This window comes from Dendrobates tinctorius, unplaced genomic scaffold (assembly GCF_039654945.1).
Source record: "Dendrobates tinctorius isolate UK_male_01 unplaced genomic scaffold, ASM3965494v1 ptg000265l, whole genome shotgun sequence".
NCBI classification, from domain to species: domain Eukaryota; kingdom Metazoa; phylum Chordata; class Amphibia; order Anura; family Dendrobatidae; genus Dendrobates; species Dendrobates tinctorius.
Window position 1 is genome coordinate 18,088,518 of NW_027361932.1, and position 13,725 is coordinate 18,102,242.

Below are 13,725 nucleotides of genomic sequence, written 5' to 3' on the forward strand. Positions count from 1 at the left end.
ATAATGTGAAAATTTGTTCTCAGTATTGTTTGGAGTAGGTATCCATTCTAAACTATACAGGGGGACATGATTTCTGCTATCACAGACCCCACTTGCAGATACGTTTCTGTGAATTCACAACCTAAGTCCCAAATTCTATAATGCTACCAGTGTTAAATGTGTTATCTCATAAAACAACGCTTTTAGTGGAACTATCCCAGTGATTAGTATAGAATGTTACAGTTGGATGGGACCTCCAGGGTCATCGTGTCCAACCCCCCTGCTCCATGCAGGATTCAATAAACCATCTCAGACAGATGTCTGTCCATCTTCTGAAGACTTCCATTGGAGGAGAACTCACCACCACTTGTGGCAGCCAGATTCACTCAGTGATCTGTCAAAAAAAAGTTGATCACCTTCAGTCCACCCAAGGCAGTCACCCAAGATATGGCTAGACAGTCTGCTGTCAGCTATATATTTCCCCCACAGCAGTCTCCTAAGGGAGAATGTGGTATCACATACCGCCATTTCAATAAATTTCTGGCCACATAATAATAGGACTAAGTCTGCAAGTGTGATCTTGTGATCCACTTTTGCTCCGGGTAGTAGAAAAGGGATGCCTGTCCAATCTGTTACGTTTATGGTATGTAGAGAGGTTGTACCATAAATGTCTGATAGATGAGGGTCCCATTGGTGAGATCTGCCTTTATCACCTGACCGCGCATGCTCAGCCACCTCTCCATTGTGGCGGTGCATAACAGGACTCCGTTCTTTAGCTAGATACAGGACCCTCATCTATCAAGCATTTATGCCATGCTCTGTTGATACGCACTAATTGTCCCAGATGGGAGAATGCCTTAACCGATTTCCATTTGGAAGGGCCTATGTCTTCATGATACTTCCCATTTAAGCTGCCCCTACACATTAGACCTGCTACTAAGCTAATCAATATGAGTAAAGGATGATTGTGCATGTTTGACTTTGGGGTGCAGCCCTGGCAGAGGTGTCTGTTATTGGATGATTTTCTTACTATACGAATACAGGCTCAGCCAATAAAATGATGCTTATTTATGGATGAGTCGGAGAGGGATGGCTTTATCACCGTTCACAGTTTTGTTAACGAACTTACAGGGAAACTGTCGGCAGTTTTTATATGTAATCTGAGATCAGCATGATGTAGGGGCTGAGAGCCTGATTCCAGCAATGTGTCACTTATTTGTCTGTGTTTTTGTTTCAGTAAAATGCGATTTTTTTTTTTTTTTTCAGCAGGAGATTATCACTCGAGTACTAAGTGTCCTCCTCATCAACTCATCTGCTGTTACCCCGCCTATACAACTGATTAGCCACTTTCTGCCACTGTAGAATATACACAGAAAGCTGCCAATAAGTGGTGTGGGTGAGGTTATACACTTCTCAGTATTGTGAGCTCTGCTAGATCTGCAGCAGAAAAAACTGTGACTATCACAACTGCTGCACCCAGTAAACTAAGTGACAGAGCACTGGAATTGGGGTCTGTGTCCCTTATGCTGCTTTTGGATTTCATAGCAAAAAAAAAGCTGCTGTCAGATTTCATTTAAAGGGGTTGTTCACTTTATTTGATCAAATTTATCAGGGGCACAGTAATATGTTACAGATTCTCCTACTTCATGAAGCGTCTCCCACTTTTAGTGCGTATAGAAGCATGTGATCCACCTCCTTCCACTAACAAATGCGGCATGTGGGAAAGCTGCTTTTCAATAGAAAATTTCCCTCCATCAGGTGCCATTCTGAGAACAGGAAGGCTGCGCTAATAAACAGGCGGCACTTCACAAAGTAGGGGATCAGCCTCAAATCTGCAGTACTTTTCTCTTAATAATATATCTTTGCCTTTTGTCATGGAGCACAGCACTAAATATTCTGTCGTTCATCTAACAATCTGTGTCCCATGTCTATCCAGGTCTTCTAATATTGGATCTAATAATTCTCTGTTCCTAATGTAAGTGACAATGTTTAATTTAGTGCTACTGGAGGATAACAGGTGATGTAGAAAGGGTGTTTGCTGCCGTGTCCTTTCCTGTCCCTTGTCCTATGCTGTTGCTGCTTACTGTCAATGCTTGCTGGTGGAGGGGTGTCTCGGAGCTGGCCACTTTACTGATGGCGTTTCTTCCTTCCTCTAGAGCGCAGCCAGGACAGTATAGCGGTGGTCCTTTCCGACTGTAGCTCGACACAAGACACATTCCCTGAGCCAGCCAGCTCGCAAGACAGCTCCAAGGGCATTTACTTGGAAAAGAAGTCCGGTTACTCTCACAATACATCACATTGCAGAGAGGTTCAGCTAGCAGCAGATGACAAAGGTAATCTTAGTGATCGGGTGGCTGGACTCCTGGCTAGAGCTATGCGCATGGATGCGTTAGTAGCTCCCTTGTCTGGCTCACACTTGGTAGACCTTATTTTTTTATTTGGAGTTTAATGGTTGTGTCATAATCCCAGAGAATATTTTTTGATTGTATTATTTATTTGATATGATTATAAATATTGCAAGGGATATTGGTATTCTATTTCTCGTACAGGAAAGTTAGAAGAACATGTGGACCAACCAGACACCCCCAGCTCATTGGAACTGAAAACGTCTCCTGAAGTACAAACTTCTCCCACCTGCACTACACCTATACGATCGTTACCACCCCTTCCGACATTAGGAGACCCTAAAAAGAAGCCGGAATCAACTGGAGACATGTCAGAGTACCCCCAGTGTCTACCCGAAGGGGCTGAAGAGCAGCGCAAGGTCTTAATTCAGCAATGCGTCACTTCATTCAAGTTGTGCCTAAGCCGTTTTCCCCAGCACTACAAGACCCTGTACAGATTGGCTTTCCTGTATTCTTACAGCCTCACTCACCAGGTAAGATATGTGGGTCTGTGTAAGGTTTTCTAATACATCATGGGTATTGGTTATGCAAGAGCACAGTATTTTTGCCTGCTGAGTGTAAAGTGAGAGATCGAAGGGAGGTGTCTCCCAATCCTAACCCCAGCCAATTTGCAGTACATGTAATGAATGGCAAAGATTCAAAAAATAGTTAGTCCTTACAGGAAATCTGGCACCAGGTTTTTGCTTCTCTGTTTAAGAGTAGCATGATGTAGGGGCAGAGACTCTCATTCCAGCAATTTATCACTTACTGGGCTAGTTGCTGTAGTTTTCATAAAATCCTGGCCCACACCACTGATTGACAGGTTTCTGTTCATGCCATTGGTGGTGTGGGGGGTTATACAGAGCTCACATGGAGGCCTATTTTGCAGCAGATTTACCAATCCTCACAGGGATGATCTGCTGATCAAATAGTGCTTTGTGGACCTCCATTCACCATGTTCAAAACTTCAGCAAGCAGCCCCATAAGTGACATATCACTGGGATCCAGGTCTTTGCTTCTACATTATTCTGCTCTCAGTAGCAATATCCTAGTGATATTCTCTTTAATGAGGTTCTCTGAGAAGTTATCCAAAATGGCCAACGTTACATATTTAAGGAAGCAATGTAAGGGGAACATTCCTGTCAAACTAAGAAGCAGCATCATGAATGAGCCTAAATTATTTGCCCACTCAACTTGACAGGTTTATGGCTGAACACAGAGAAAGGTTGAAACAGGAGATAAAACTGTCCTCAGCTGACTAAGTAGAATATTTTTTTTTTCCCCCTCATGTCTCAGTCCAGCTTCAGGAAGGGGTTGGAGCTTGAAATATGTGATAACTGCAATTTTGGACACCTGCTCATAACAACTTTGATGCAGTGATGAGAAAAGTTTAATTGGTGTCAAATGTGGTGATTTCAGAATGAAAATGGACATTAAAATTTTTTTATTATTCCTATTGTACCTAATCCCAGCAGTTCCGAGTATTCTTATTTAATCAGGAGAATACTGAAGGGCAGAATCCTTTTTTGCTCATAAATTGTATCCCCCGCATTGGCACCCTAGCCTGCAGTCTATATGTTTTGTTTCACCCATTTAAAATAAGGAAATAAAAGATTAAAGTCTACTTCTAGTCAAAAGTGACGGTGCTCTGTGCTGTAAGTTCACCTGCTCTATTTGTCTACTGCTTTTATTTTATGATTTAGCGTTAAACTACTTCCTATATAAAGTTAAAGGACAGCAAGGAAGGAAGAAAGTTGTTTGATATTGTATCATATTTTACAAGCGTTGTCCTGATTTGAGAGCAAAGTCCTAACCGCAGGCTTCTGGATCATGGAAGTGTGCAGTTCTCGCGCAGTGATGATTCTCCGGTATTGCCAGTGTGAGCATATATGCGGTGATGTTCTCATCCGGCTTCTCACAAAAGAAGTGAATTAAGAGCCGCCAAACAAGTCTAGTTGGTACATGATTGCATGTGTGCATCGATCATGTGTCCACTCACTTGCACCCGCAATATCAGGGAATCATGTCACAGGATCACATCATGACTGCAGATTTTGCTCCTCAAATCAGAACAACTCTTGTAAAATATGATATAATATTAACTACCTGCTTTCCTTCCTTGCTGTCCTATATACACATACATACATATACACATAATATGCTCCTACCTATGTAAGCTCCCACTGGCCAACCAGATCGTAATGGGAATGTGTCATCAAAAAAAAAAATCTCACCAATTGTAGAAATGTAAACTATTAATACTTTAATTAAAAAGAAAATATTTTTTTATTGGTATAAAATATGAAAAATAATATTTAAAGTTTTGAAACTTTCCACTTTAAACACTGGGGGGAGTAGCTGCTGAAATTTGCCTAGTTAGTGTAGTACTAGCTCATTACGATTGCTGTAAAAGTGGGTGGGATCTGCTCACGTGTGTCTGATGTTTCCACCCCTCCACTTCTGGGCGTTTCCAAAAGGATAAGGGAGGATGAAGTTTAGGATCACAGTGCACAACATTTTTTTGGTGACTGTAAAGTGATACTGAGATGTGGGGACGTCAACGAGGACGGCTGGCAGCACCACTTCGGTTAGTTTGTGCAGCTCACTGTATCACGCGGTGGGGTAAGATACGGCATGTGTCATGTGCTAGGGATAAATACATGGAGTGCTGATCGCTATAGGATTAGATGGATGTAGTGTGTTATGCGCTGGGATTGGATATGTGGAGTGCATTACACACTGAGAGTACATACGCGGCATGTATTGTGCTGGGGTTAGATTCACAGCTCTGTGTGCTGTATCACACATGATCGGATTAGATACAGTGGTCTGCTATTTCAGTGTAAAGCCTCCTTCAGATGTTTGTAATGCCGGGACGTCTGAATGAGGCATACATTGACATGGTAGAGCTCAGTTAGTGTTCAAAGCACCGCAGCGTGATAGTTACACTGCTGGGCTCTGAGCACTGAATCGCTAATAGCGGCGGAGAGCGCAGGTTGGCAGCCTTGTATTGTACTACTGGTAGTGCTGGAAGAAGTCTCCTCCATACGCAGTGTTCTAACCGATCTGAGCAGGTAGTGACTTCTTCCACCGATGAGAAAAGCTTGGTAGCCAGTCAGTAGAACAATGTCAAGCTGACAACCACCACTTACCACCAAGTGGCTCCGCTCATTGCATCCTGAACCTCCTGTGTCCCCTCGCACTGAACACTGTGAGCAGTGACGAGGAATAATAGCTCACAGAACAGCTATGGACTAGAGCAAAATGGCGCCTGGCTCCGCTCACAGCTGTGAATCGGGCTGCCCATCCTCAGTCCACAGCTGAGGCAGTCGCAGTATAGGAGATATGGTCAGAAACCGGCCACAGTCTCCTATGACCAGGGGCTGCCATATTTGTGCTGTGTAAAAGTCATGCTCAGACACTTACACAGCAGCAAATAAAAATGTGAGCCCCAGCGGCTGCAGAAAAAAAGTATTCAATACAAAAATGTTAGACATGACATATAACTTTGTATTAAAATTAATTATATAATTATTAATAAAAAAAATAAAAATCGCAGCTCTTTCCCTTTTTAAGAATGTCATGGATCAGTAAATGTAGCGGTGACTCATGAGTGTCATATATAGCGGCATGTAAAAGTTTGGGCCTCCCTGGTCAAAATTACTCTTATTGTGAACAGCTAAGCAAGTCGAAGATGAAATGATCTCAAAAAGGCACATGGGCCAATGAAAAAGTTTGGGCACCCTGCATGGTAGGTACCTAGTAGAGCCCCCTTTTGAAAGTATCACAGCTTGTAAACGCTTTTTGTAGCCAGCCGAGAGTGTTTCCTTTTTTTGTTTGAAGGATTTCCATCCATTCATCCTTGAAAAATTCTTCCGGTTCTGTGAGATTCCTGGGTCATCTTGCATGCACTGCTATTTTGCGGTCTAGCCACAGATTTTTCAATGATGTTCAGATCAGGGGACTGTGAGGGCCATTTTAAAATCGTCACCTTGCGCTTTTTTGAGGTAATCTTTTTGTTAAAATCATGTAAATTTGTATTAATTTTTACAGAAAGAAAAAACAGAATATCCAAATTAGAATATTTAAACCCCAACTCAAACCGCTCCCAAAACAACCAACCCACCCTTACAAGCATCAGTCATATACAACCGGCAATCAAATTACAGTACACATAGAAATATAAAGTTCAAAACATGTCTTTTCACACTTTGTCAGGGCCTTTTGAGGTAGTCTATTGTGGATTTTGATGTGTGTAGGATCATTCTCCATTTGTAGAAGCCATCCTCTTTTCAACTACAGCTATTTACAGATGGTGTTATGTTTGTATGAAGAATTTGTTAAAATGTTCCCCTTGCTATTGGCTGCAACACAACCTCAAAGCATAATTGATCCACCCCCATGCTTAATGGTTGGTGAGATGTTTTTTTCCTCAAATTCTGTGCCCTTTTTCTCCACACATATCATCATTGTGGCCAAAGAGTTCTATTTTAACCTCATCGGTCCACAGGACTTATTTCCAAAATGCATCAGGGCTTGTTTAGATGTTCTTTTGCATACTTTTGACTCTGAATTTTATGGTGAGGACTCAGGAGAGATTTTCTTCTGATGACTCTTCATAAAGGCCATATTTGTGAAGGTTTCTCTGAGTAGTAGAACAATGTAGCACAACTCCACCAGAGTCTGCTAAATCTTTCTGAAGGTCTTTTGCAGTCAAACAGGGGTTCTGATTTGCCTCTCTAGCAATCCTACAAGCAGCTCTCACTGAAATTTTGCTTGGTCTTCCAGATCTTATCTTGACCTCCACTGTTCCTGTTAACTGCCATTTCTTAATTACATTTGAAACTGAGGAAAGGGCAACTTGAAAACGCTTTGCTATCTTCCTATAGCCTTCTCCTGCTTTGTGGACCTCCATTCACCATGTTCATTTTCAGAGTGCTAGGTAACTACTTAGAAGAACCCATGGCTGCTGGCACAAGGTTAGAGGCGGCTGGGTTTTTATAAGCTGGGAACTTTGTATCACCTGGCTTTTCCCAACAATGATGGTGAATAAGCCATAGCCCTCAGAGGCTAATTAAGGTCTGAAACCTTGGTCAAAGTTATCTAAGCACACAAATCTTCAAGGGTGCCCAAATGTTTGCATCAGCCCAAGTTCTTTTTTGTAATTTTTAAAATGTAAAACATAACAATATATATATATTTTTTGTAAATATAAAGTAAATGTGGCATCTTTAGGCCTTTTAGGGATCATTTCATCTTCAACTTGCACAATGACAGTAATTTTTGACCAGGGGTGCCCAAACTTTTACATGCCACTGTATGTGTATACATATATAAATGATATACCGTATATATTTATATAGATATATATATTCAAATGTTCACGTTTCATCGGAAATGATGGCTGTAACACAAGTGCAGAACATACAAGTAAATTATGTGCCATGTAAATAAAACCAGCAGCTTTTTGGCTTTCCCAGATAATATGTCTGTCATCCATGCTGAGAGACTGAATTGTGTATTGATCTAGCAGAAATACGCTGTCAATCTCTGATTAGGAGAAGCCAATGCTTGACAGCAATTGACAGATTTTTTTGACTTGTGTTTGAATGCTCTTGCACAGCAGCAGTATGTCTGTAGTGATTCATCTTGTATATGGGATGGCAAACCCCTGGGAGCACAGCTATCCTCCCACAATCTGCCAAGACATGACACTGGAGTTAATGCAGTCACTGCCTACACATGATGTGAACTTGTAGTGCTAGTGAGAAAGGGGGCGCATTGGACAAATCCACCCCCCTGGTTAACCGTATGTTACATGAGTCACTGTATTTTTTTCTATTGTTTTAATCACTATAAACTTGAGATACAGAATATCATGCATCTGATATATACTGCCAACGGATGATCATATATTTTGTGAAATGGTCTGTTAAGATTGCTGTCATTTGGTTTAATAGTCAAGATAGAATGGCACAGTGAGTACAGGAGACCCAAGAGTTCTGAATTATGAGACCCCACTGATGCTAGACTGTAAAGTACCGTAGTTTCTTATTACTGTATGATCGGTGAAGGTCTGACTTCTGGAGTGTGCTCCTATCCTAACAATAAAGAAAATGCAGCGCTTGTGTGAAGGGGGGATGCAGTGCCACTTAGAGACGAGCGAATTTGTTTGGATTTTGGCCCCGAATCTGATTTTGACACATTCGGACCATATTTGAACACTATTTGTGCCGAATGTTTGTCTTATGATCGGTTCTGAACATATTCGGTAATTTCTACTCCCATTGACTCTAATGACGTTCGGCTGTGTTCAATGGATATTGCAAAAACAATATTCGCTGCCGATCGTATTCGGAACCGAATCCTAGCAAATTCACTCATCTCTAGCGCCACACCAACACTGCCTGCAATCATTCTCAGGATTGTTAGAGGTCCCGGAGTTGGGACCATACTGATCATTCCATAATGGCTTATCCTAGCATTTTGCCATCTCTTTTAATGAGAAGGGACAACCCTTTTAAACCATTTCCATAACAGGCAATTTATCATCTTTGTGCTTTCATTCTTTTTTTCTTCCCCTTCATACAACTTTTTTCTATGCTATCTTACCTCCAACGTTTCCTTATTAGGGCTAAGTTATTTAACATACAGGATACTGAAAAAGGAAAAAAAAATTCTGAGTGCAGTAAAATAGAAAAAAGAAAAACACACAGTTCCGCTACGGTTTTCTTTTTGTTTGTTTGGGTTTTTTTCTTTTGTATTTTGCTTTTACGGACTTTTTTGTGTGGCAAAAATCACCTGTGAATATGACTTTACAGGTCAGAGTGATTTTTTTTTTTTAATTGAAATAGTAAAAGAAAATTCAGAGATTTGTAAAAAAAAAAAAGTTTTCTGCTGCCACTTTGTGACCTGTAACATTTACATTTTTTATGTCAATGGAGATAATCAACATTTTGATTGCATCTCTTTGCATTACTTGATAGTTGTGGCAAATGAAAAATATTAATTCTGGCATTTTGATAGAATAGGATTTTTACAGGTGCAACCTATACCAAATATGTATATGTTTTAGGGGAAAAGATGGGGTGATTTTGAATTTTTATTTATTTTTGTTATTTTTTTACGTTCATTTTGGAGGCTTAAACCAACAATCATCTGATTGCTTATTTTATATATTTCAGTACCACTTTTAGGGATTCACTCTTGCAGGTTGGCATTAGGCCTTCGGTTGCATTCTCACAAGCAATGCCGTTTTGGTCCAAACACGTGCAGTTTTTTTTCTTTATTTCAGCACCAAAACAACAAAATCAAAAACATAAATCACTAGCCTTGTCTGAGAAGTAAGGTTTCTCCTTGCGGAGAGTGACATGCCAGCTGTGGCTTGTCAAGGTAAGGAGACTTATTCGCCGTGCAATGCTCCTCTGGGAAAATAATATGCAAATTGCCTCTTCAGAAAGAAAGAGGACTTTTACTCTACAGCGCCACCTATTGGTAGTAGCGATCCTACAAGTCACAACCAACCCTTTAACGAGTCTTGTAGTATGACTTAGGATACAAGCCAAATCAGAATCTCAATTTGCAGACACGGTGTTTCGAGCTGTAGGCTCTCGTCAGTGCAAAGTATGAGATCTGATTTGGCAAGGTGAGAGGCTCTGGACTAGGGTCTAAGAAGTAAGGTTTCTCCTTGCGGAGCGTGACATGCCAGCTGTGGCTTGTCAAGGTAAGGAGACTTATTCGCCGTGCAATGCTCCTCTGGGAAAATAATATGCAAATTGCCTCTTCAGAAAGAAAGAGGACTTTTACTCTACAGCGCCACCTATTGGTAGTAGCGCTACTACCAATAGGTGGCGCTGTAGAGTAAAAGTCCTCTTTCTTTCTGAAGAGGCAATTTGCATAGCCTTGTCTGGGCGCTAGCTAAACAGTATAGACCCTGACAACTTTAGAAACCGCTGCTCTAGCCCCAGTTCCGTCAAACAAAACTGATCTTGTCGATAGCAACCACTGACATTTGCAGTTTGGTGCACACAGCCTGTGCAGTCTCTTCTAAAAGACTTTCTGGATTGTTTCTTACTCCAGCTTCAAGACACCTCCAGTCTGCTCAGCCGCCCCACAGACTGACTTAGAATAATATCTAACCTGTTTATATGCAGGGCTAGCTAGGTTCACCAATCAAAGCCTGCAGAACTAGGATTTAACCCTAACTTACTTGGCATTGCTACATAACTTCCCCCATTTCCCAAAGCCGAGGGCTGGGCACCATCTGCCAACACACAGAACAGGGCTTTAAATTGACCTGAACGTCAGGCTCATTCTTAATGACACGAGGGTGACCTAGTAACTCCAAAAACCTGCCCCTGTTTTTGGGTACTGATTTTTGGATGGAATCAAAGTTCCTTCCACTTTGACACCATCAAGGGGTTTCGAGCGGGTGCCTACCTTTCCTGGGTTTTAGTAAGTTACCCTAATGTATGGGAGAAGGGTTTCCTTCTTGGAAAGTGGAAACACAAGGAAAGTGGAAACACAAGCAAAGTTTGTGTTTTTTTGTTTTGTTGTGTTTTATTTCTATTTTTTTTAACCACCTAAATAATAATTAAAAAACCTATACATTTGGTATCTGTATAATTGCACTGACCTGGAGGATCATTGCCAGGTCAGCTCTATCGTATAGTAAATAAAAAAGAAATGTCAGATTGCACTTCTTTTGCTATTTTAACACACTTAGAATTTTTTTCCACTTTCCACTGCATCACATGATAAAATCAATGATGTATTTCAAAAGTACAACTCGACCCCCCCCCAAAAAAAAAAAAAAATCCCTCATGGCAATGTTGATGTAAAAATAAAAAATGTATCGCACATGTAAGAAGGAGAGGGAAAAATGTGAATGGAGAATCGCCATTGGGTTAAGGGGTTAACTACCAAAGATTTGTAAAGAATCCAACTTGAAGCAACCAGGAATCCTTTATCCTCCATTGCTGTTATATTCTAGACCTGCATTCTCCCTGGAGAGCCCAGAATTACTAGGTGTTCAGTGCTCAGAGATATGGCCAAGGTCAGGAAAGCTGAAACCTGACCACCACTGGACAATACACAGAATTCGGTGAAACGTCAAGACATGGCCAAGAAATATCTGAAGACGAGAAAAGAAATTATCCCCTGTGACACTAATTGGCCAAAGGTTTTTAAAGGTTTTATAGACTGATGAGATGGATGGGCTTGTGGCTGGATCAGTAACGGGCAAAGTCCTCTACTTCGACTCACACGCCTGCAAGGTGGAGATGGGGTACTGCTGAGGGCTGGTATCAGAGGCTTAGCTAAGAGTTTGGTTCGGTGGGCGGGGGGTTCGAAACTTCTGAGTGGGCCCTGTAGTGCAGCGGTAGCACACTTATGCAGTGATGAGGCAGTGACCCACAAAGTTCAAAGCAAAAGTCTCTTTAATGTGTTTACTTCACGCAATGTTAATGTCCAACTCATATAAATGCATAGCATTAATGTCCAGTTCACATAAACACAAAACACGATATCCTCCGGATCGCAGCCGGACACATATCCTCTTGATTACAGTCACTAAACACTCTAGTCCTCCTCTGACCAGTTGCCGTGGGCGACACTGCACCGCTGTGCAAGCTGTGGGTGCCAGGCGTCTCAGCTCCCCTGGCTGTTAGGCTCCGCTGGCCTGTGTTGCCTCCCACAGGTGGAACACTGCAGAGCTGACTGCTCTGTCCTCGTCTAAACACCAGACTGATACTGACTCTGACCCTGACACATCCAAACCCTTTCCTGCAGGGCTTTAAACAAAGAAACCTGTGGGCTCCCACCACATGGAAAACCTGGGCCTGAAATGAAACAAACTGCACGACTACCATCCTGCAGTCTGTTTCACAATACAACATCCCAGAGCAGGTTTTCCCTACATCTGCATTGAACATTCGCATGTCCAAGACTACAGTTATTTTTATTATGTCTATTCTGCATTGCAGTCACCACTACGCCCGTGGCTGCCATTCACTCCTATGGTTTTCATACGCCTCTATGCACAACCCGGGGAGAGCACACAGTGACCCCTACCTGTGACACATCGGTCACTGCTTCACCATTGCAACCACAGCTACACCTGCAACTGCAATGCCCTCTCATGACCTCAATACGCCTCCATGCACATCCTGGGGAGAAACAGCGACCCCTACCTGTGACACCGGTCACTGCCTCACAGCCCCTAACCATGTAACCCTGATTACAACTATGGTGACGCGCCCTAATAGTGGATGTAGGAGAAACTCAGCAGATGACTGTGCTGTAGCTGAAAATAATCTCTATGCAAAGACAAACATTGATATTACCGCCACATGGTCAGTGATAGATACCAGTCCTAAAGAACATATAAGATTACAGCATAGTTATAGATGGTGACTTACAGGTGACGTTCTTTCTGATGAACTCTTCACTTTTCCCGTCTTTTGCATCTGGTCCAGACCGACATGACAACTTCTCCAGCCAGGACTTGTCTGCAGAGATTACAGCAAAGACACTTCTGACTTCTCACATTTCAGGCACCGTCTCCATCTATCCACAACCTCCTCATCCTGCTGATACCCCAATACTGAGCAGCTGCTGCCATATGTGTCCCTAATATTGCACCTACTGTGTGGTACTGTGAGCTGTCTAATTTTCCACCTACTGGAGCTCTGGATTCCCCTTTCATTGCACTTGTACAGTATGATGTCAACAAAAGTGCCCCAAAAACACTGTAAGATATACCCACAGTGAATTCCTCCACAGTACCCTCCACACGTGCAGTATGATGACCCTACTGTACCCCACGTCGCATTTGTCCCAGAAAAGTATGGTGATCCCAACACAGTGTGATCTCCCAACTGTGATCCCCACAAAGTCCTCCATGTAGTATAATGGCCCCTCACCTCTCCACACTGTATATTGCCCCCACACAGTATGATGGACCCCGCACAAACCTTCACATTGTATAATCACTTGCATACAGTTGAAAGGCTCCCACGTAAGCCATCAAATATTTTAATAGCCCCCACATAAACCTCCATCCATACAGCATAATGCATGTCATAGCCCATACAGTATATTGCATCCTCCCATGGACCATACAATATAATGCATCCCCCCATGGTCCTCACAGCATAATGCGTCCCCACATAGTTCTTACAGTATAATGCATCCACCCATAGTCCTCACGGCATAATGCATCCCCCTCATAGTCCATACAGTATAATACATCCCCTCATGCTCCATACAGTATAATACATCCCCCCATGGTCCATACAGCATAATGCATCCCACCATGGTCCATAATGTATAATGCAACCCCCATGGTCCATACAGTATAATG

The 13,725-nt window shown here is 42.2% G+C and overlaps 1 protein-coding gene across 8 annotated transcripts in view; it reads left to right on the forward strand.

The window, feature by feature from the left end:
• Positions 1–13,725, forward strand: part of CABIN1 (calcineurin binding protein 1) — a 291,790-nt gene that overhangs the window by 203,465 nt on the left and 74,600 nt on the right. For all 8 annotated transcript variants that reach the window (XM_073559181.1, XM_073559178.1, XM_073559186.1 and 5 more), the window contains exons 27-28: positions 2,136–2,312; positions 2,529–2,857. In XM_073559181.1, the coding sequence (XP_073415282.1) occupies positions 2,136–2,312; positions 2,529–2,857 (506 nt within the window). The remainder of the gene's footprint in view (positions 1–2,135; positions 2,313–2,528; positions 2,858–13,725) is intronic.